General features: G+C 37.1%; 1 protein-coding gene across 3 annotated transcripts in view; it reads left to right on the top strand.

Moving 5' to 3' along the window:
• ktn1 (kinectin 1) overlaps positions 1 to 13,004 on the top strand; it is a 33,276-nt gene extending 20,272 nt beyond the window's left edge. The window contains exons 18-36 of one of the 3 annotated variants that reach the window (XM_066670324.1): positions 734 to 802; positions 917 to 954; positions 1,164 to 1,254; positions 2,096 to 2,205; positions 2,304 to 2,394; positions 2,550 to 2,587; positions 2,888 to 2,978; positions 3,929 to 4,015; positions 6,113 to 6,202; positions 6,290 to 6,403; positions 6,552 to 6,641; positions 6,795 to 6,887; positions 7,774 to 7,842; positions 8,041 to 8,124; positions 9,272 to 9,355; positions 10,606 to 10,689; positions 10,808 to 10,900; positions 11,748 to 11,858; positions 12,031 to 13,004. In XM_066670324.1, the coding sequence (XP_066526421.1) occupies positions 734 to 802; positions 917 to 954; positions 1,164 to 1,254; positions 2,096 to 2,205; positions 2,304 to 2,394; positions 2,550 to 2,587; positions 2,888 to 2,978; positions 3,929 to 4,015; positions 6,113 to 6,202; positions 6,290 to 6,403; positions 6,552 to 6,641; positions 6,795 to 6,887; positions 7,774 to 7,842; positions 8,041 to 8,124; positions 9,272 to 9,355; positions 10,606 to 10,689; positions 10,808 to 10,900; positions 11,748 to 11,858; positions 12,031 to 12,039 (1,536 nt within the window). In that variant the 3' untranslated portion in view covers positions 12,040 to 13,004. The remainder of the gene's footprint in view (positions 1 to 733; positions 803 to 916; positions 955 to 1,163; positions 1,255 to 2,095; positions 2,206 to 2,303; positions 2,395 to 2,549; positions 2,588 to 2,887; positions 2,979 to 3,928; positions 4,016 to 6,112; positions 6,203 to 6,289; positions 6,404 to 6,551; positions 6,642 to 6,794; positions 6,888 to 7,773; positions 7,843 to 8,040; positions 8,125 to 9,271; positions 9,356 to 10,605; positions 10,690 to 10,807; positions 10,901 to 11,747; positions 11,859 to 12,030) is intronic. The other 2 variants (XM_066670338.1, XM_066670333.1) reach the window with 2 other exon arrangements.
• The last annotated feature ends 11,860 nt before the right edge of the window (positions 13,005 to 24,864 follow it).

Below are 24,864 nucleotides of genomic sequence, written 5' to 3'. Positions count from 1 at the left end.
TTTAACTGCCATGAGCAGAAAGATAGAAAGCCTAGCATACCAGACAAAGACACATTGTTTTATTAGCCATTTACTGGCACCAGGGCTTTGTAAACACATTAGACCAGTTTCAAGCACACACAGAGAACTGTGAGCTAGCAAATGGTGTGGAAACAGTTCCTGAATTTTATAAAAATATAATATTCAGTCATGAACATCACTTTTTTTAATGACATTTTTAGCATTTGGCAACAGAGAATGCTAAAAATTGAATAAAGTGTTTCATTAGTTGTAGCGCTACTACTACACTGCAATCAGAAGCTTTTATAGTCTTGACAGTGCCTGTTAGGCATCCTTAAGTCAAAACAAGCAAAAAACCAGCAAAGCTAAATTGAGCTCGTTAAAGTAATGAAGAGATTTTTTTTATTATTGTAAAATTTTTGATTAAGATCCATTTGAGCTAAACAGCCCCATGCAAGCGGGCAGCGCAAAGGGGTAAAGCCAGGTCAGGAAACCAGTGGGACAGCAGTGGAACAGAGTAATGGCACTTATCAGCTCAGGGCACGGGGGAAGAAAAAGAAGCTAAATATAGAAGAGGTGGTAACGAGTGGTAGATTACCAGCAAGTAGTTAAAAGAGTACGACAAACTAATTATGCTGACAAACATTATGAATACATAATGAATTAATCACTGTCAGCATGAATGCTGTAACTCATTCTCTAGATTCTTGTTTATTTTTTTATTTTTTTGCAGACAATAAGGGAAGAGAATGACACTCTGAAGCGACATATTGAGGTATTGCAGCAGCAGACAGCAGAGCAGGTGAGATAGCCTTTTGTTAAATTTCCTTTCTGAGTTTCTGTCCTCCTTTGTTAAATTATTTGTTGTAGTTGAATCCCTGTTATTTTGTCCTCATTCCTTTCTTCTTCATTGCAGAAGCAGTCAGACACAACACTAGAGGAGCTGCAGATGCAGTAAGTTTCTTGCAACTGAATTCGCCAACATCTCTTGAATATTTCTTTGCTTTTTTTGAATATGATATTTAAATAAATTTTATATTTGCATTTACTTAATTTGCTTGTTCACTAAAATATACTTTGGCTTCGCTTTAGTATTTTTCAGATCATAAGTAATAATGGCTTAAGGCTGTAAGTAATAAGTGACATTGAATATCTTTTGTCAGGGTGAAAGAGAAGAATGAAAGAATCAAATCTGTTGAAGAGAGTTTAGAGTCAGCGTTGAAAAAAGAACTGAGCCAAGTGAAAGCTATTGAGGTTTGTGTCCCTCTTACTTTAAATGTTGTGTGATTTATTTACTTTTTATTATATATATATATATATATATATATGTATGTGTGTGCGCACACAGATCAACCATAACACTGTGAACTTATTCTCTATACTCACAGTCCTACTACTTTGTAGTTTTACAATTATATACTGGAGTCCATGTGTATACATTGTTTGCCCTTTTTCACCCTGTTCTTTTTTGGACCTCCACAGAACAGGTGTGAGGACTGAGATAATGAACAATGAGTGTAGAAACAAGGTGGTCATGATGTTATGAGATGAGAAATTACAAATTCCGTTCAGTAAGATACTCATGTGGCTTTAATACATTACGGAATACAGACAAAATAAGTAGTGGCTGAAAATGTGCCTTGTGTCAGTATGTTACTGTTACTATTTTCAGTTTTTCAGTTCCACATTTTAGATGTAATATTTCATAGAAAAGTCATGCTTTGTGTCCAAATTTAATGCACTAGCCAATAGTTAATGCACTGGTTTTAATACAGACTAATGACTGATACTGATCATATTACATAACAATTTGTATTCTTTAAAATGTTGTATTATGTGCTAAAATTATGTTGCATTGTTTTGTCAGAAAAATTGTAGTTTAAACCCCAGCAGTGACAAAGACTTTTTTCTAGGACTTGAAGAAAGCCTTATTTTTCATACTAAAGATATTATGCATTGCTAGATATGTGTCAGAAAAAGCAAGTTTTGGCCATGACCCTTGCAGGTTATACGCTTTGTGTGTTAGGTTGGGACATAGCAATTAAAGAAATGTGTGAAAATATATATATATAACTGTGTGTGTGCCGACCCACAGAATCTGGAGCAGCAGGTACAAAATCTGGGTGCTGAATTGACAGAGGTGAGGAGCAGAGAAACTCAGGGGAACACCAACACCAGTGCTCAGCTTCTGGAGCTCCAGACAATGTATGTCATCATTGAGACACACTTCACTGAATCCATTTTTTTTCCCCACTGAAGTTCAGCATTATTCCAGTTCTCACTTCATCTTTATTTTCATCTAGATTATCTTGTAAAGATCAGGAGCTCCAGAGAATACAGACAGAGATGGAAGAGGTGGCCAAAGAAGCAAAACAGAAGATAGAGCAACAACAGGTGAGAACCTACTGAGGACATTTTCACAGGATTTGAGTTATTCTTCACTTTTAGGATTTTTGTTTAAAAAAATATATAATGTTGTATTAAAAACAAATAACATTAAATAATTTTGGACTTTTTACATTCCTTTTGCTTTTTCCTCTGCACAACAGATTGCATCAGCAGGTTCTAGTCAGGAATTATTGGCAGCGTAAGTGTTCCATATTGATGTACTTTTTTATATTAAAGACGTATCCCATGTTTTCTGCTATTTATTATTTCACTCTTGAGGCTCCCCTGTTGTATGGAATTATGTGGCAAGTGTGGCATCCTGTGCTACATTTCAAGTCGGGACCTGTTCTTTGTGCCCATGTTAAGGGTTTACTTAATCCAACAAAAATATAGTATTATGGGTCCTTAATACATCAGATAGCTTACATACATATACTCTGCATATATGTTGATGATTTTTTTTTTTTAAACTTCATTTTTGTTATGGTTGCCATTTTAGGATTGCAGAGAAGGACAAGCAGCTCTCTGACTTTGAGGTGAAGCTGCTTGAACTGAGGGAGTCCGTGGAGCTTCACAGGAGGAAGAACAATGTAAGTCAAATTTAAACTTAATTTTTAGTCCCATTACCATTAAAATTGCGTCCTTTATGTACGTGATTTTAAAAAATCTTATTTCATTGTTTGATGTTTGTCATTCTTAAGCAGCATAGAGATTTTACAACTTACAGTAGATGAGGACCATGTTTGCATATGTTCAAGATAATGGAAAAAACACCTCTCACATTGCGATTGTGAATTAACACCTTGTCAAAACTTGCTGTGCTGTAAACCCCAGATACCTTCAGTGAAAAAAAGCTTTTTCTGTGTCTTTTCTGCAGCTTATACTCAGTTTATAAACAACATCCTGATTAACAAAAAATGCTTTTGGATTCTGGAAACAAATCTGGAAAGACACTCAAAGACTCTGCATTCAAGTCTTTTTAAGCATAGAGAAAGGGTTAGCTCTTTGACACAAACATTGAATATTTGAATCCTGTGAGTGTGTCCTGGCTGTAAATAGTTGTCTGATATTTGAAACTATGCTTTGAACAGCAATTGATTTATCTTTCCCTAGTCTGTGTCCTAGTATTCAAGGAATGTTTGAGGGTGTAATTAGGTTTTACTTTTTCTGTTTGCATAATGTAATTATCAGTGTCAGAACATAAATGCAGTAAGCTGCCGTTTATTTTGTATGTGCTTTTTACTTTGTTTCTACGCTTTGTTCAGCTTTTCACTGCAACTACAAAGCATCAGCATTCTGCAGATTATTTTTTGTCTTGTAATAGTGCTTGAATGAGAGCCTTGTTTGATTAGATTTTTTTTTAAAAAAACTAATTTTTTACTACATTTTGATACCTAATAATACGGTATGCAATTTTCAGTTTATTTATTTATTTATTTATTATTTTTTTTTCAAAAAAATAAAAAAACCTTTTAAAGGGTTTTTCATTTTGTGGCAAGAGTGTCGGCTGAACTGAAAGTGTTTCTCTGAAACTGACCAGGAGCTTCGGGAGAAAAACTGGAGCGCTATGGAGGCGCTGTCAGCCACCGAGACCATGCTTCAGGGAAAACTCAGCAAGATTGTCAAGGTTCGCATCGCAATCCCAGTCTGCTTCACATTAGAGCTGAATCAGAGCATCTAAAATCAATTCCTGCCATTAAATGAGCAGTGAGATCTGCATTTTCATGAGCTTTGTCATGTAAAGCTGCATACTCATTTCATTTACTAGGACTGTTATTTTGGCTGAAATGCGTGTTACTAATAAATATGAACCTGCTGGAGCCAAAGCCTTTACAATAAGTGCTTGTGTGCTCTTCAGTTAAGTTTTGATCTTTTCTGCACTTTATGCTTAAATTTTAGGAAATTGAAATTGTAAAATGAGTGTGCAGCTGATAAAATTATCTAGGTTGCCATTTAGTGTAGGGATCATGTTTTTATCATGTCAATCCCTTTAAATTCTTCCCTTATATTGTCATATTACAATACCCAAATTTGCATACCCCACTCACCCAGCATGTGCATCTACGTCTGATTCTGTGATATTTAATCTTTCATCAGTTTCTACTTTACATTCAGTTTCATTTAACAAAAAATATTTTAGAATTTTTCTTTTTCATATTGATGCACCGGTATGGTATTTCTGGGCCTATAACAATCTCAGATATGTTGTCATATGCCTATGTTGTCTAATGCCTATACATAAACATGAAGAAATTGAGACTAGACACACCAAAAGGATAAAAAAAATACTTCTGGTGTTAAAATGCATTCTATAAATAGAACACAGTAGTAGTACTTGAAATATTAATTTGAAATATTCATCAAATCTGCATCTACAAACTTTGCTAGTTTTTGTTTGTTTTTTTCCAGCTGCTAATTCCAATTTTATTTTGATATCTTTGTGTCTCTAATCTAAATAACTAAAAATCTTTATTATTTTAGATTTGACATTGATTTTTGAGAATTGTCTTCTTCTGCTGCTGCTGCTGCTGCTCTCATTTTGCTAATGCCGTGGATGTTCTCACCAACCTTGCTTTGTATTAGGCCTGAGGAGGAATCAGTAATTAGAAACCCCAGCCCCTGAAGTGTACTCTCTATACTGGGATGTGCCCTAAATGTACTGAGATATTTGAGTGTGTGGAGAGTCCACTGGTACTAAAAACAGGTCTGGGGTGAAGCTCTGCTTACACTTGTTCTATTGCAATGTACAGAACATTCTATTATTGTCAGAGTATCTACAGCTCTACCGCAGGCAGTACTCACCAGTGCATTACACAAGCACCTGTTATAGAGACTGTGCAAGGACTATTGTACTAAAGTAATAAAGTAATTTACTGGTTATTTAGGATCATTATTTGGGAAAATGACACAACTTGGTGTGTTGAGACCAATGGGAGAATGTAAAATATATAGTGATCACACAATTTTTCAACTTTTATTTTTTTCTTCTTCTCTTTTTTAACAGTTAATGTATACTTTATTATTATTTTAACTAAGAATTGAGTTTGTAGTGGCGTTTTTTTGTTTTTGGGACTCATTTCCATGGGCCGAATGTGGTGTTTATTTTAAACATGCATAATGACATGTGTTCATGCTTGCTTCAGTTATCTTGAATTAACTTCTCACAATGCTAACATTTATTTCGACAAATACACATTTCCCCTCTAACATAGTTTGGCATTTATGAGGTGACATTTAGCCTTAAATGGGCAGTGGGGCACATAGTGCATTTTCTGCACTGCTGATCTCTTTGCTGGTTGGTTTATCTTTGCTATTTATTGTTTTACATAGTTTAAAAATGTGATGTGCATAAAGGGATTTATTTTCTTGTTTGTATCTTTTTGAGACCCCTTTTTTATTTTCTTTTTTTTTCCCCCTGTCAATTATGCTCTGCTACCTTTTTTCAGTTGATGCAACACTGGATTTGATCAGTGACCGGATTTGACAGTAAAAGGAGATTTTGATGTGCTGTGTGTTTAGATAATATGTTACAATTCACTATGAAAACCCTGTTTAGTCACGATTGGGTGTCAAATCTGATGTTCAGGTCTTCCCACATAAACTCACTTAGATCTTCACATGGGTGCTGGTGTCAGGTCATGGGCTGTGATCTGTTCGGAGAGTGTATATAAAACAGTGAAATGCTTACTCAGTGCTGGATGTACTGTTGTGTACCCTTCTGTAGGAAAGTCAGACTGCGCTGGAGTCTGTGGAGGCAGAATGCCGAGCAATTCTGCACAGACTTCTCCCACATGTGCCCTTGCCTAGTGAGGAGGTGAGCAATGCAAGTAGATGAACAGATATACAAATACTTTTAAAGTCTAATATCTAAGCTCTAACAGCTTTCATGCTTATTTCTCAGAACCATAAGAAGTGGTTGCAGAGCTTTGAGAGGTCCATGAGGGAGGTCTCCTCTGAAGAGTCTGCTGGTAACTCAGAAATCTCGGGACCAGTCACAGATGGTGGTGATGCCAAGGTGATGATTATGGTCTTGAGTTGTGAGCGGTGGAAATAATTTTCTTGACATAATTAATGGCACCAGTATTTTGAATCTTCCCATAAATTGCACATTTTTTTTATCTGTCAAAAAAACTGTTAATAGAGCACTTTATGTACTTATGCAGGGAATTGCAGAAAAGCTAAAGGAAGCTGAAGAGGTCCAGAAAGTTCTACAGAAAGACTGTGAAACGTACAAGAAAGTTCTGGCAGAGACGGTGAGAGGTTAATTTTGTCTACTGGTATTTTTGAAATGATTTGATCCCTCACAAAGAGTGGGTTATGCTGACATCACAAAATTACAGAACACGTTCATAAGTTACCTGTACATATTTAATACCATCTGACATTTTTTTTCCTCCTCCCCTCAGGAGGGCATCTTGCAACGACTCCAGAGCAGTGTGGAGCAGGAGGAATGCCGCTGGAGAGAAAAGCTGGAACAGTCTCAAACTGATCTCAGAGAGGTGAGCTCAACACTGTAATTTAATTCTAATATCCTATAACTCCCATAAAGCAACGTTGCATCACAGTTAGGTAGCTGAATTTTAACACACCTTTAAATGTCTGAAATCTGAACGAGTTTATTTTTCCCTTGGATAAATTGAGTGTCTAAAAGCCAATGTCAAGAAAATTAACTAATGTTCATACAGTATGTACACATTTTTTCAGAAGTACATGTACACACAACTTATGACGTTGTAAATAAAAGCATGCTTTTGTTGTTTGTTTTTTTATCAACAGATTTATATATGTCAATCTATTAAATTTAATTGCATTAATCACAATGACATTCTGTGATTAATCATGTTTAATAACATGTTAAAATGCTAGTATTACCTTGTTTCTTTAGAAGCGTGATAAACCAAAAGTGTGGTATGCATAACAAACTGGTTAGAGAACTCTTATTTGTACTTTATTATAACATTGCAGAGTACTTTTTATGATATTTGAATTAGAATTTTAATTTGCTGAGTAAAAGTATCAGGGAGAAAGTCAACATCAAACACAACAAAGCTCAGACACAAGCTTTGAGAAAATTGCAATGCATAGCTAAGACAATAAAAATATCCATATTGAGAGAGAGATAGTAAGAGTTAGTTATGAAGTTTAATCCATATTTCAGCATAAAAATAATGTAATCTACCTTCTGAACAGTAATTGAATTTACTGTTAAAATTTCTACATTAATCACGTGTTAATGCGTTAACACCACTTTTATACACATTTTGAGCCAACAGTATTTTTGCAGACATTTAGGTCAGTCTAAACCTATTTACATTGAATTGTTCAACTGTGACAAACATGATTTTTCCAAGTATCATTAAAAATGCTATAAAATGTTTTGTCTAGATGACCTTGAAGGTTACCTTACTGGAACAGGAAGTGTACAGACTGAGTACAGATGCAGAAGTGGAAACTGTGAGTTTGTTTTGAGTTTCTAACTAAACATAAAACACAAAAAGAGGAAATTAAGTTGATTTGCCATGTTGGAACGCAATAGTTTGGTAATAAATGTAGATTTCCACAAAAGATACATTTTTAAACAATGTCTTTTAATCTTTTCAAATAGTTGTTATAGAAATTTATCCTTGCATCCTTTTAATTAAATAATTTTAGCTAAGAAGAGATAAAGAGCACTTGGAGTCTGAACTGGAGAGAGCAGAGCGTGAGAGTGCCACCTATGTGTCAGAGGTTCGTGAGGTAAGAAAAAATTTAAGTCCTGACCTTGGTACATGCTAGAAGCTTTGGTTTATAGTTGTTTGTATGTTGCTTTTTGTCGTGGTAATGTTGATTGACTTGTCTAACATTTTTAGTTTGTGTATTTTAATCTGGATATTTGTAACATTAGTTCCAGGTGATTGTCTGTTTGAGATTAGTGTTTTTTTTTGTTTTTGTTTTTTTTGAATACGTGTTCTGTACTTTATTGAATCCTTTTTTTTTTCCTTTTTAAAAAAATACTGAAATCTCAAGTACATAATCTAAGAGCTCTTAAATATTGTCAGCATACAAATTACACATGTTGATTATATGATGATTTTTACATTTTCTATTCTTCTGAATAGAGGAATGTGCAACTACCAACAACTAGAATACACAAATCGGTATTTTGATTTGCATGTACATAATTACCTATACTCCTTTTATAGATGTGTACTGAGTTATTTGTGAAATCTTTTAACACTCAGGATAATCTTCCAATATAAAGCACAAAGTAATGTGCTGAAATTTAGTTTATTACATGTATCACACAAGCCAACGTAACACCCTAGGGTTTAGCCTGGGGGGGGAAAATGAGTGCTGCCAGGACTGTGAGGAGAAATTGTTTCAATAGAGGTGAGTTACATCTGTAGTTTGGGAATAATTTGGCCTTATCCCTGCTTGGTATAAATATTTTATGCGAACTCATTTGGCTGTTGTCACAAGGATCACAGCAAACCTTTTCTGTCACTTAAGTTATAGATAAAAATGATAGCATAAGAAGAAATTCTGAAGGCATGATTATATGCACATCACATGTAAAATGAGGATCCATTCAACGTTCAAACGTGCTCCTGTATCATCTGTGTAAATATTGAGTCAATTTTTCATTAGAAAAGAACATTTCACATAAAAATCAGTGATGTGGTTTAATATTTTAACAAGCAGATGCAGAAATTTTAAACACTATTTGAATTCACTTTCGAGTGAACACATCAGATCCAAACAACCAAAGATGTAAGTTTGAACTTGCACTTGGAGGTAGCTGTTCATTTCAGCCCTCAATCTTCCCTCATTCACAAATGCTTTTAAATATCCCTCTACTCCAGCCTCGCACACACAATTCCTTAAATATGTCACTTCATTTCAGCTCAAAGATCTCTTGACCGAGTTACAAAGCAAACTTGATGGCTCATATACAGAGGCTGTCAGGCAGAATGAAGAGCTGAACTTGGTAAGCTTTTACACCCTTGGAGCAATAAATTAGCTCTGTTTCCTTGCTGTCCTAAGCTAGCACCTGGTGAGGACCCTTGAACTTAAGACAGCTGTTGTTTAATGGCAAAGGGTATGAATCCTCTATCATTTTTAGAGCTGAGGTGATGAGTTGAATATTTAAAACATACATTTAAATTGAGGATCAGTAGCAAAGTACAGCATTGATTTGTTGTGGTGGAATAGAGAATGTGATGGAGGCTGGAGCACTCTTTGCCAAGAACATGCTTTAGTCAACCAAGGTAACACCTTAGACACTCTCACGCTGTGGTTACAAATTAACATGCTTGCTTCTGCTACTATTCCCTCCTGACTGACCTTGTAATACACAAACTCCTTGCTTTTCTGCCTGTTATTTGTAAAATTAATAAGTTGATCTGTTTTAGTCTTTCTGTCTGGTCTGTTGTTTCTGTTTTCTGTCCTTTTCCTTCTTATTAGTTCCTGTCCCTTTTTCATTATTTGGTGGTTTGTTCCTAATTTTTTTTTTCTTGTTTTTGTGCAATGTTGGATTCTTAGAGTTTACCTCTGTATCTCATCCGCATATGAAAAAGTATTTCTCAACTCTTCCAGTTCATACTTGCTTCAGGAAATCTCCACTTTGGAAGTCATAGTCTTAATATTAACCCTGAGGGGAATATATTATTGAAATGATAGTGCAGGTTAAGACCTAGCTGTTTTTTTTTTTTTTTTTTTTTTTTTTTTTTAAATGGTTAAAGTAATGGTAAGTAATTACAAAATTTGTCATGATAGACTTTTTTGTGGTCAATATTTTGTTCAAGAAATTATTTTAAGATTGTTTTATGCCATTGATATAATGATAATATAACTTGATAATGCTGTTACAGCCTTGTAATAAGAATATTCAAACACTAGAATTGGAATGTAAATAATGTGTAAATAAGTAAAACATTAATAAATAAAAACACATAGAACATAGAGACCAGCGAAAACCAGAGAACAGAACAGAGCAAGCGGCTAAAATATTGATGTTCATTGTTATGTGAACAAATGGGTCAGTTAATACAGGAGACGATATTGAGGTCAACAAAATTTGAGGAAATGTCCATATGTTGCACAGTAAGTCGATAATGTAATTGTTGTGACAGGCCTAAAAATGTTCAGAACACACAGGAATCAAGCAGGAAAGTGTCGGAGCATCTTCTGAAAAATTTCACTTCAAACTTTCAGTAAGAGAATGGCTTTCTTTTGTAGCTTAAGACGCAACTTTCTGAGACACTGGGCAAGCTGGAGACAGAGGAGAGTGAGCGGCAGAAAGTAGCTGCAGATCTGTATAAGGTATGGTGTTACAAACTGTAAAATGGTGTTCTTTAGTCTATGTTTAGGTTTGGGTAAATGCTGCCTGGTACATCACAGCTGTTTATTCTTGCTTGTATGTGTTCTGTATGTATCACAGGCACAGCAGTCTCTGGAGTTCATTCAGGAGGAAATCTTAAAGGAGGCAGGCCAAGTTGATCTGATCCAGAACAGTAGCCTTACCACACAAACGGTGAGCAGCTCTGATCATAAAGATCATACACTTACAGATCATTTCAGCAAAGGTGTAAAAGCACAAATGTGAAACTTGTGAGCACAGAGAGAGTAATTGTAAGTCCCCTAATCACAATCCCACTCAAACTGTCTTTTCTTGAATGGTTTTCACCTTCTCAATTTTTAGGTTTACCTCACGTATGAATCTGTTTTCCCTCAGCCTCTTTCTTCACTCAAGAAGATTTTCCATACTTAAGTTTTGAAATGAGTGTGGTTTGATGGTCTGGGGCGGAGTCAGGGCTGTTCCTCTCAGTGAATGCTATTGGCTGATGTCTCCTAGTTCTGTGACTGCCCACAGACCACGGATTGTCCGCTTACTAGGAGAGTTACTAAACAAACTCTCATGTGGTTCATTTCAAGTATGAATCTGACATGAACCATAAGTGTTTTGATTCCTTTATCTATTTTATCACCTCACGCTTTGTTTCCAGTTGGAAAAATGACCTTCAGGAGAACACTCACAAACCTGCTTTAAGCCCAGCTGACGACTCATTCACTAAATAAGTCAGACATGTGACACGTTACTTTTTTTTTATTAATTTTTTTTTTTTTTTTTTTTTTTTTTTTTTTTTACTTTGGTTAGATTGTAAAATTGTCATTGTAAACCGGAACAAAACCAGGATTAAATGTAACAATATATAATTTTCTTGCTTGGTCCAGACCAAACTACATGTCTGAGTACACCTTTAAATATACCTGGCTGTGTTTATTTAAAAAAATCCACAGAGTTCTTGTTTTTATGGTTTTAATGATCATAGCACCAACGCTACATTGCAACCGCAGAAATAACACTTCTGGTTTTCTAGGAGGAATTAGACCGCAAGGAGAAGATGACTGCAGGGTTGAACCAGACAATACGGGAACTACAGGACTTACTACAGGCTGTAAACCGACAGCTGACCAAGGGGCAAGAGAGGGTGAGATTCCAAAAAAGCTGTAGGAGTGACTGGTCCTACAGTTTATGCAATACTAGGCTTGGTGTTAAACGGCTAAATGTTCCTTGATGTAACATTTCACAAAGTTTTTTTCATACCTAACATTGAAAGTAAAGTGCATTCCTGATTCTGTTTTCTCTGTGCCTGATTTTAGGATGAGTAACAGTAACAAAGAGGGGAGGTGTCAGTGTCTTCTAATGGCCAGTCCCAATCTACACACTGCACATAAACCTTGTTAAACTCTGGTCCTTTCTTGTTTCCCTTTGCACCAAATCTGATGTGTGCTTTCTAAACCCATCCTACCCACCCTGCACCCTGCTGTATAAGCAGCAGACCATCTCCCCCCACTCTTCAAGACCAAGTCCTTTAAGGGAGAGAGCGGGGAGGGGCTGAAACCTGACAGCAGACACTCCAAGAACCAATCCAACAAACCGGATCCTTTCTTATGACTGTGTCAACTCCTCTACATTGGCATTCCTCATTTTCAGTAGAATTCAAAGAACAAAGGCATCCGAATAGACACAACGGTTAGACTTGTCTTTATTTTCATTCATTTCTACACATTTCCAGTCAAAAACATCAAATACTAACTCTTTTTGTTAGTTCTGTTTGACTGGAAGGGTTTTTATCTGTTCATAAACATGACGTTTAAGGATTTTTTTTTTGTGTGTGTGTGTGTTTTAAAGGCTATGAGATAAATGTTAAGCTCTACTGATACTATTTTGTTTTCAGCTCATTTCCTGCATTCTCAAAACTCACACGCTTATTTACCTTACACATACAATTGAATATACACAAATGAACAAATCCTGTCTTTTACACACACATTTAAGTTGTCTGAATGTTGTGTTATTTTTCCAGAGTACCCATTTTAAGTAAGAGCTGTGTTAATGACTAAGGCCGGTGGGTTGATTCTGTTCTGTGCTAATTTTTAATGCCAGTGTATAAATTAATGGCATTGGACGTCAGTCACACAACAGTAATATTCTTCTACTGTAACTACTTCTCAAAGAAAGAGGGAGGAAACAAAGGCGTCTCTAAATCTAATCAATACATTCTATACTGTTGCTAATTTCATTAACAAAGATTATTTCATTTTTTGTAAAACAGGTGAACCGTTATTAAAAGGGATGCTTGATAAATGGTCATGTATCACTTGTTTTTATTACTGGTATGACATTTCAAATATCCTTACAGTTTCTATCCAGGTAAATGTGTAATCACAATTAGGTTGTGGCATTTCCTTGTATTGTATCATATTGGTCAGAAGGGGGCAGTAGCGACAGCTTGTAGAATAATTTGCTTGTTCTAAAAGCTGCAATCAGAAGCTGTAGCATCTTGTTTTTGCCAAAACAGTACTTTGATGTTGGTTCCACATTCAAAATTTGCTATAGACCATATTTACTAGCATTGGGTTGCTGTGTTGTAGGTGCACTTTCAGTCATGTTTTATCTTGAGTGACTTGTAAACCAAGCCTTCAGTGTTTTTGTTTGTTTGTTTGTTTTTCAAGCGTGAATGAGAACACACTTAACTAAACATTTTATTTTAGGGTCATAGAAGCTGGCTTTTTAATCTGGAAGTGGAATAGGATACACAATGTGCTCTGTTCTGTGACTTCCCGAATGAGGGCTGGTTTGTGTCCAAAGGACATTACAGATATGAATATGTATGTTATATAAACTTAATTATCTTAAGTTATTCTAGAAGCAGGTAATACATCCTTCCAATCCTTCATTACACCACATCATTTTACCCGTCTCTGCCCATTAACATCTTCATTAATCTTTTCAATGGTTTTCAAAAATAATTCAAGGATCTTAGTTTGTGTTCATATGTCCATTCTTAGTTACCCATTATGGGTTGACACACATTTCTGATAGTCCTCCATGATATGTTCCCTCACCCATGTTTAATATCTGAAACACTGAATTGTTATGTTTTCAACCATAATTTGAATCATCCCAGTTTCCTAAATATTTGGGATGAAGTCCCCACCTTGGGTGACTGCCTGTAAGAAGTTAGATGTGTTCTCCCTGTATCTGTATTGGTGTATCTCTGGGTGGCCCGGTTTCCCCCCACCTTTTAAAAACACCAGCTGGTAGGTAGATTGGCTGCGTGAGATTTTTCACAACGGTGAATGCGTGAGTGTGATGCTCTGTTGCAAAGCCTTGCACTCAATTGCGCCAGGCTCTGAACCCCCCACAACCCTGAACAGAATAAAGCAGTCACAGAAAATGAATGACATCCTCACTCTATTTTTTTTTTTTTTTTTTAATGATTGTCCTGTTGACAGATGATGTCAGTTTAAATGTTTAACTTTTTACATAAGTTTTTATTTTAAAGTTTATGTAAATCACTTAAATTTCCTTACATAATTTCTTATATTAAAATTATTTAAAAACATTTTTAACATGTTTTAAAAGGAGGCTAGGAAATATTTTTTTTACTTTAAAATTACAACTTCAAAAACATTGTGATGCTTCACTGACCTGTAATATGAATATGAATAGATCCAGTCATTACTATAGAAACTGCACTAAAGGTGCTGATCATAACATTAGAATATCATGAGCTTATTTTTCCACAACCGAATGGATTACAGTTCTGGACAGTCTTCCCTGGATATTTTCGTCTCACCTGTACGAGTTTTTATCTTCCAGCCTAACACGAGCCCTCGCTGCCCTGCTCCACTCTACTCCTGCGTGATACTTCGGGTGTTTGCAAATTACCGTTCACCTTATGTTGCTTCGTGCTGTCAGGTATGTAGTTCTAACTACATTTCCTGGTTTAGTGGTTTGCTGGCTAACGTGGTTTGGTTGTTTTGGCTGAGCCTACTCATGGGGAATCCATGATGTGTTATGTGGATATACATCTGACGATCGGTGTCCTGCTTGGTTTGTTTTACGGCCTATTTAACCCCGCTATCCTGCACTGTGAAATGCTGCGTTATACGACGTCGGAGCTTTTGCATCTGAGGGTCAAGGCTCCACTGCCCCCTCAGACCTATGCGCGTTGTGTCGCTATGGGAATAGCCCGACGCCGTCGTTACGTTCACCGGGGATCTCGCCGCGCTCTCTGTATCTCTGAATGCACTGGTAATGAAGAGCTTATTCCATCTATATATTCAGCGTTCCGCCGCTATCAAATGAGACCATGGGGTCGAAGAAATAGTGTCAATTTTGGCAACCACCGTCATCTGGTGTATTCACACTCAACCCTGAACAATGTTACACAATCAGTTTCTGAACCGGTACCAGTTAAAATAGTGTTGATCAACGCTAGATCGCTGGTTAACAAGACTTTTTTACTAAATGACTTCTTCGTCTCCCGCTGCCTGAATTTTCTATTCGTGGCGGAAACTTGGCTAACTATAGATGATTCAAGCCCCCTTGTTGAGCTTTCTCCTAGTGACTGTACCTTTTTAATACCCCCAGATCTACCGGTCGGGGAGGGGGGCTTGCAACAATTTTCAGAAACCATTTTAAATGCCGCTTACTGACTGGAGGAGAGTATTCAAGTTTTGAAATACAGCTGTGTAAAGTGGAATTGTCGTGTCCTATACTCCGTGCTCTAGTGTACAGTGTCCTAAACCCAACAAGGACTTCATTCAAGAATTTTCAGATTTTCGGTCTGTCACCTTACCCACTACAGATAAAGTCCTGATTCTTGGTGATTTTAACATCCATGTTTGTTGTCCTTCTAAACCACTGGTCAGGGAATTTTCACAGCTTATCGATTCTTTTAACCTGACTCAGTCCATTATCGGTCCTACACATGTGCAAGGCCATACTCTGGATCTTGTTTTGTCCTTTGGTTTTTCAGTAAGCAATTTAGAAATTATAGATATATGTTGGTCTGATCATAGATCTGTCCTGTTTGACCTTCTAATTCCATGCTCTTCTCCTACAAGTACTCTGCCTGTTTATCATTGTACACGCTCCGTCACACCCCATACAGCCAGTCAGTTTTCTGCCGCCTATGTAACCTCTCCTTCAGCTTGTATTATGGAAAATCCCCCTTTTGGCAGTAATACTGATGAGCTGACTGATCTGTTTAATTCTACTTGCATTGGTATCATTGATCAAATTGCTCCACTTAAAAGTAGAAGATTTAAAGTAAAGTCTCAGCCATGGTTCAACAGTGTTACTCGTGCACTCAGAAAGCAATGTAGGAAAGCAGAACGCAAATGGAAGAAAGATAGACTCCAAATCTCTTATCAAATTCTTAATGAATGTCTGAATAATTATCAGCATGCAGTAAAAGCAGCCAGAGCTAAATACTTTGCCGATACCATTGCCAAGCATTCTCACCGTCCTAAAGTTCTCTTTAATACAATTAAAACGATACTGCACCCTCCGGCTTCACCCATGCTTGATGCAAACTCTGATCTATGTGATAAATTTACGAGGTTTTTCATTTCCAAAACCGACTGTTTACGTACACTTAACTTTTCTCCAGCACCTGGCTCCTCTGTTCTACCTATGCGTTCTGCATTCCTAAGTCAGTTTGAGCCCATGTCATTGTTGGATCTCACCGATTTAATTCTGCATATGAGACCAACCACTTGCTCCCTGGATGCCTTCCCCACGCCACTTCTTAGAGATGTGCTGTCTTCAGTTGGCCCAAGTATATTGTCCATAATAAACAGCAGTCTCATTAATGGTATTGTGCCTTCTTGTTTTAAACATGCAGTTGTTCAGCCTCTTTTAAAAAAGCCTGGCCTAGATCCATCAGTCCTCAATAACTTTAGACCAATCTCTAAGCTACCTTTCTTGTCAAAAGTCTTGGAGAAGGTTGTTTTTCATCTATTTTCTTCTTTTTTAGACAAACATAATATCTTAGACACATTTCAGTCAGGTTTTAGAGCACACCACAGTACCGAGTCTGCCCTTCTTAAAGTATTAAATGACATACTCCTAGCAGTTGATTCAGGAAAGTGTGTTGTTTTAATTCTCCTGGACCTAAGTGCAGCCTTTGACACAGTTGACCACACCATCCTGTTAGATCGCTTGTTGTCTGATGTTGGCATCCAGGATCTTGCGTTGAAGTGGTTTGCCTCCTACTTAGAAAATCGAACTTTGTCTGTTAATATAGGACAGTCTTCCTCTTCCTCTCCTGCATATCTTACTTGTGGTGTACCTCAGGGCTCTATCTTGGGACCCATCCTCTTTTCCCTGTACATGCTCCCTCTGGGGTCAATCTTTCAAAAATATAATGTTTCGTATCATTGTTATGCCGATGACACACAGTTTTATCTTCCGCTGAAATCAGGAGAGAATTGTTCACTAAAACTCATGTTGGATTGTTTGAGGGATGTGGAGTGCTGGATGTCTAAAAACTTTCTCAAACTGAACCAAGACAAAACAGATGTGATCATTTTCGGAAATTCCCACTTGACCCCCACCATGGCCAATGAACTGGGGCGTCTGTCATCTAATGTACACAGCCAAGTAAAAAACCTTGGTTTCATCATTGACACCGATCTTACATTTGAAAAGCAAATAAGCACTGTTGTGAGAGGTAGTTTCTTTCAACTCCGTCATATAGCTAAACTTAAGAGAATACTGTCTTTTAAAGACCTGGAAACAGTTATACATGCTTTTATCTCCTCCCGTATCGATTATTGTAATTCTCTGTACCTGGGTATATCTCAATCGAGCCTGTCACGATTGCAACTGGTCCAAAATGCAGCTGCAAGGCTTTTGACCGATACTAAGAAAAGGGAGAGAATTACCCCTGTGTTGAAATCATTGCACTGGCTACCAGTGAAATACAGAGTTGAATTTAAAATCTTACTGTTTGTTTTCAAAGCTCACCATGGCCTGGCTCCGAAATATATTTCGGATCTTCTTTGCTTTCGATCTACCTCACGTGCCCTACGTTCATCTGACAAATTGCTTTTAGACACCCCTCGCTCTCGGTTGAAGTTCAAAGGTGATCAGGCTTTTGCTGCAGCCGCTCCAAGACTTTGGAACAGTCTCCCACTCTTTATAAAACAATCCCCTACAGTAGTAACTTTTACTTGGGTCCTTTTAAATTACTTTAGCCATTTGTCTCTGCCTTGGTTTATGTTGTCTTGTTATCTGTATTTTTCTCCACAACGTTTTATTGTTGGATTCTTTTATTTGTTTTATTTCTTTTACATGTATGTTTTATAATTTTATCTGGTTTGTTTGTTAGTTGATTTTTATTGTGCAGCACTTTGGCTGACATTCACTGTCTTTTTAAATGTGCTATATAAATAAACTTGACTTGACATGAGAAAATTTATTTCAGTAATTCCATTCAAAAAGTGAAACTTGTATATTATACTCATTCATCATGCACAGACTGATCTATTTCAAGTGTTTATTTCTTTTAATTTGATGATTATAACTGACAACTAATGAAAACCCCAAATTCAAAATATTGAAGACACCTGGTGCCACACACTAATCAGATAATGAACTCAAAACACCTGTAAAGGCCTTTAAATGGTCTCTGGGTCTAATTCTGTAGGCTGCACAATCATGGGGAAGACTGCTGACTTCACAGTTGTCCATTGACCCCTTACACAAGCAGGGCAAGATACAAAAGGTCATTGCTAAAGAGTTTGGCTGTTCACAGATCTCTGTGTCCGAGCACGTTAATAGAGAGGTGAAGGGAAGGAAAAGATGTGGTAGAAAAAAGTGAACAAATAATAGGGATAACCACACCCTGGAGAGGATTGTGAAACAAAACCCATTCAAAAAGTGTGGGGGAAATTCACAAAGACTGGACTGCAGCTGGAGTCAGTGCTTCAAGAACCACCAACACACAGACGTATGTAAGAGATGGGTTTCAGCTGTCGCATTCCTTGTGTCAATCCACTCTCGAACAAGAGAGCGTCAGAAGTGTCTCGCTTCCAAAAAGGACTGGACTGCTGCTGAGGGGTCCAAAGTTATGTTCTCTGATGAAAGTAAATTTTGCATTTCCTTTGGAAATCAAGGTCCCAGGGTCTGGAGGAAGAGGAGAGGCACAGAATCCATGTTGCTTGAGATCCAGTGTAAAGTTTCCACAGTCAGTCATCGTTTCAAACCATTGTTTGGAGTGCTATGTCATCTGCTGGTGTTGGTCCACTGTGTTTTCTGAGGTCCAAGGTCAACGCAGTCCTCTACCAGGAAGTTTCAGAGCACTCCATGCTTCCTGCTGCTGACCAACTTTATGGAGATGCAGGTTTCATTTTCCAACAAGACTTGGCACCTGCACACAGTGCCAAATCTACCAGTACCTGGTTTAAGGACCATGCTCTCCCTGTTCTTAATTGGCCAGCAAACTCTCCTGACCTTAACCCCATAGATTATCTATGGGTTATTGTAAAGAGGAAGATGCAATACGCCAGACCCAACAATGCAGAAGAGCTGAAGGCCACTATCAGATCACCCTGGGCTCTCATAACACCTGAGCAGTGCCACAGACTGATCAACTCCATACCACGCCACATTGCTGCAGTCATTCAGGCAAAAGAAGCCCAACTAAGTACTGAGTGCTGTACATGATCGTACTTTTCATGTTCATAATTTTCAGTTGGCCAGCGTTTCTAAAAAACCTTTATTTGTATTGGTCTTAAGTAGTATTCTAATTTTCCGAGATACTGAATTTGGGGTTTTCATTAGTTGTCAGTTATAATCATCAAATTAAAAGAAATAAACACTTGAAAAATATAAGTCTGTGTGTGATGAATGAGTATAATATACAAGTTTATCTCTTTGAATTGAATTACTGAAATAAATCAACCTTTTCATGATATTCTAATTTTATGACCAGCACCTGTATGTCATTTTGGAGGATGGTAGGAAACAAACCCTCCCGCTTGAGTTCAGGAAAGTGCCGTAAAAGTGAATTATACACTACAACTCTTTGGGGGGCCCAAGAGGAAAAACACCAAATTTTGCCTAGTGTTCCTTTAAGCTGTTTTATGAGCAAAGATATTTTGAATAATTAAATGTCAAATTATATATTTTTTTCCTTCTTTGAAAAACTGTAAATAGGACCTCAAATTTGACACCACCATACTATCAATTGAAAACCCCTGCGGTTACTGTAGGAAATGGGTGATTTTTGACTCCATAATGTGTTTCAAGTTAAAGATTTCCCACTCTTACATAAAAAAAAATCAGTTCAGGAAGAGGCAAGGAATGTGGTCCTCAGTAAAGGACACTAGCACAGAGCTTGTAAAGCTGCTGGACTTAATGATAACTCCTGTCACATGGAAATATATGACTGCCCAAAAGATCAATATAGGTCTAGAAGACTGTGGTCCACATGACCAGGACACAGCACTTTGAGTAGCTCAACGTGTTTCAACATGAACTATGTATTGAACATTTTCTGAATCCACAGAGTTGACTGCCCATTCACTAAAGCAGGCTTTTTTTCTACTATTTTCAACTATTTTTCTACTATTAGAAATTATTTTTGCTGTATTTTATAGCACAGCATGATTATAAATTCAATGGATTATTAGAAAATTAGGTAATATGTCATATATACAATCATTGGGAATCCCTGAGATGTCAATCATTGTTTCAGCCTGAGAAAAGCAACCAAACTGATAAAGTACCAAGATACCTTGATAGCTTCTTTCCTGGCTGCTTTTAAATTGTTTCCACTTTATATAATTATTTAGATCTGTGATTGAAATGTTTGCCTTCACTGTAATAGTTATACTACAGCAACAACAACTTTCTTATGATTTCTTGAGCTGACCGATTTTTGACACTTTCTCCCTCAAAAATCCATTGCACTTTAATATCAGCAGATACAGATTCTAGAGACTTCTGCAGTGCCACAATTGGATGTGATTATGAAATGATGGTGTCTTTTTGAGTTCACCTTTGGCAGCTCAGCCACCTGAACATCCCCCAGCACTGTGTGAGGGCCATGTAGTGTACAATAATGGCACCTTTGTGTGGCTCTCAGGTCAGCAGACTGTAGCACAGCTTCAGCACATTCCAGCCATTCTCCCTGCATATCACACTGCAGTCAGCTGGTCCCAAACCTGCCCCACAGCCCTGACCTCATCAGCTCAGAGATCCTAATGCCACCCAGGTCCCACAGAGGAACACAAAAGACCAAGCCAAGACAGTGACGCAAACCTCTCCCAGTATGATCAACAATACATACAACCACTTTTAGCAAGACTTTCTCACAAGACACAAACAATACCCATTACAGGATGTCTATTGCCAATGAAACTAAACATTTTGTTGGTGCTTTTAGAGAACAGAATGCACCTCTGAAACCCTTCTTATTCTGTTGGTGCAATTCCTGAAGCTATAAGGCTATACAGAATACAATATGAGAATACAAATGAAAATCAGTACACCTTAGTACAGCCCACATTGCTAACATTGAGCTGAAGTTAGGTGCTGTTCTTCTCTTTTGGAGATGCTTTTGATCTAGAATCAGTCGAGGCGAACCAATAAGTCAGACACTGGCACAGTCTAATGTTGAAATATGTGTGTCCTAACAGTGTAGCGTTGGCCCCATCATTGGGAGATTTCCAGTTTTATCCGTGGTAATGCCTCCGCCATCTGAGGCTTGGAGTCTTAAGAGAAAACAACTGGTTTTGATCTCTGGGTGGGTGTGATAGCCTCCTTCCTCCCCTCATTACACAGACCAGACTGACCTTTACCAGCCCTGGCAGTAGTGGACATCACATCTCGGAAGAAGTACATGCCTGTCCTTACTCGCCCAGTGTTGGTGGCACCATGTGATGTGAGGAGTTAGGTTTATGGGGTAGAATTGCAGTTGTCTAACAATTGTGTGAAAAATGGATGAAATGTAGTGTTATAAAAATTTGCTTCTCTCTGCATGGCCACAGACTAGTCAGAGTGCCCAGGCTGACCCCTGTTCATCATTTCTGCTGTGCATGGTAGCCTTTAATGGCATTTGACGAAGCATGAACAGTGTTTATAGGCAATATTTTGTGAAAGTCCTCATGATGACATCACCAAAACATGTTGATTTAAAATGCAGTGTTGTCTGAGGGATTTAAGGGTGTGGGCTTGGATTGTGATTATTGACCTTGCCCTTTATATGGAGAGATTTTTCTGGAATCTCTGAATGTTTTGATGATATGTACTGCAGAGTTTGAAATTTCTAAAATGTTTGCAATTGTTCATTGAAGAATGTTGCTCTTAAAGTGCTGTCATTGCAAGCCTTGATCATTTATGTTCATTATTTATTAGGCCTTCCCCAAATGCTTATTTTACATACAATGTGGCTGCATCACCTGTTCATAATTTTTATAAATATTTCATTATATGAAATTGCCCAGTCACAACTTTTACAGTGTGCTGCAGAAAATAATTAAAAATAGGGAGAAGAAGAAGCTGCTGAAGTTAAGCATTGTCTTTTTTATTGTTATTATTTAAATAGTATGCTCTCCATTTTTATATTTCATACAGGTTCCATACAGGTTTAAGTGAGATGGTCAGCTGTATGTTATCTGTTTCAGGCTTCTGAATGGGGCTTGCTGCAATTGGGATCATTTTGGAAAAGATGAAGGAGATCATATAAATGCAGACTAGAGCATTACCACTGTAGGGCTACACCTGCATGAATCAACACTTTTCCAAAGATCACCTTGCAGCTTTTCTGTTGTCATGCATCCTGAGGGCAGAACATCATGAGGTCATCTGTTATTTGCATAGGATAAGCACTCAAGTTCAGCCCATGTTTGCCAGCATTACTTTTACCAATCTGTATTGTACTGATTCCTGTGTGTGTTCATGAGAACACATGAGAGGAAGTGGTAAAGATGAGTAACTGGCAGCATGCCCCGCACACTGTTGCGCAATTCCATTTTCTGCACACTGAGGATATGTGTCATGACTTTTGTCTTCCTGACAGTGTGTTTCTCCAATGTGCACACTCAAACACACGGTTCACAGATTAGAACCAGACTCATATCTTTAAAGAACAACAGCTCCTTCCATCTGTTACCCATCACCATGGTATGTGCAACGCAAGCCTTTGATCCTTTGTCTGGAAGTGTGCTGTATGAGTGTGCAAGTGTGTGCGCGCATGTGCTTTGGAGACCGGATCAAAGTTCCAGTATAAAGTCGCTGTATTCTTTTGCTACTTCAATGCACCTCATGCACAGTTGTTGAAAGTAGCCGCAGGATTAGTTGTTTAGTGATTACAGCACATCATTGTCTTTCAACAGAGCAAACTATGGATTTGTTGGGGTCTGGCTTGACTGACTCCAAATGGAGTGAACTGAATAAACATGATAATAGGAACATAGGGAGCAGAGTTTCAGACTGGCCTGCTGTGTTAACAGCAGATTAAAAACAGATTAGTGTTGTGGAGATTAAAGTTCTGCAACTATGGTATGATGAACAGTCATTTAATTTATAATCCTCTACAAATGTAAAGAATATAGTTTGTTTGAACAGTCAAAAGAAACACCAGAATTTTGTAATTCATGATATATATTGAATATGACATATACAACCTCAAAAAGTATCCGGATATAATTTTAGGGTCCATAACCTAGAGGTTGCTGGGGTACCCCCTTATTACATGTATTCTTAAAGGTACCAAAACCCTTAGGTGTTCTTATCAGGCATTTATCTGAATTATCCCCTACTGATATTTACATAGAAAGATATATGATATTTCTCACATTTTTTTGTGTTTAATGATTACATTTATTTACTATTAACTAACTATATTTACTATATATTTATTTATTTATTGGCCTGGGGCATTTGGGCATTTGGTCAATGTATTTGAAGAAATTACCATTCACAATGTTTTTAACAAAGTAATAAATTAATCATCAAAAAGATGTAGTTTCAAAAACTTATTTCATATGTGTTAAATAGGATAGGAAATTGTATTCACAGTCCTATGATTCTGCCCCAGCAAGACTTACCCAGAGTAAAAGTGCTTGGATCATCCAAAGGGAAAATGGCTCATTCATGTGCACTGATCTTTTGGAGCAACAAAAGTTGATTTTAGGCTTAACTAGTTGTTGTACACTACACTGCCCATTATCTTCAAAAATCATGATGTAGTCAGTCTTTATTATACGTCTAGCAGATTTTGTGGATCCAGACACTATTTTTTTAAATGTCTATGTCTCAGAAATGGACCATCTTTAGACTGCAGATGTCTCCTTAATACAAATCACGGATATAGCTCATTATTATTTCAGTTGAGGTTCTGTACTAAGCTTACACTTATGAACAGCCATGAGGTTTCATGTGCTGAAACCAGAGAACCGTTTTACTGTGCTTCAGTGGTTCTTTAACATTCCAACAAAATGGTGTGGATCAATTAAGTGTCTGCCTTTCTTTTTGAAATTCAGACCTGCAGTAATAAATTCCTTCCAATGATTATGGCTACAGCTTGTTTTTTCCTGTTTAGGCAGTAGCATTTCCTGCCTATAAACATCTTATATTCTGCAAATATTGGAAGGCCAAAAACTAGGATAGTCTGATTCTAACAGTTGTTGATATTATCAGTACAACCCTAAATGTTGTAATTAAGCATCAGGCTGAAAAGTATTCATCAAATATTTTTCATTGTTGAATAAGTTAAAAATTATTGTAATAAATGATTAAGTAATGATTAAGTAAGTACTTTACATTGACCCCTCTCATTACGATGGCTTCCATTCATAACCCTAAACTTACATTAACCTTAAAACATTAGTTCACCTTAAATCATTCATAAAAATATAATGATTTGTGTTATGTTCACAATAAAGGCGAATACCCAAAATGGGAATGTGTACCCGGGTTTTGGTCCCCACAACGTGGTGTATTACTTGTACATGTACAAACACATACACACGAGCAAAACCAAACATGAGACGTACTGAGCGCCCTGCAATATTTTATCCTATTGTGATTTGCTATTCAATTTGGGGCACTTTATCTGAGGTTTCATTTATGCATTCAATATTTTCTGTGTTCACATTTACTGTTTTAACTGTAGAAATTATATAAAGCAC

The sequence above is a fragment of the Hoplias malabaricus genome, chromosome 1 (genome assembly GCF_029633855.1).
Source record: "Hoplias malabaricus isolate fHopMal1 chromosome 1, fHopMal1.hap1, whole genome shotgun sequence".
Taxonomy (NCBI): Eukaryota; Metazoa; Chordata; class Actinopteri; order Characiformes; family Erythrinidae; genus Hoplias; species Hoplias malabaricus.
Note: the sequence above shows the minus strand (reverse complement) of the source record. Positions and strands in the feature narration are given on the sequence as shown.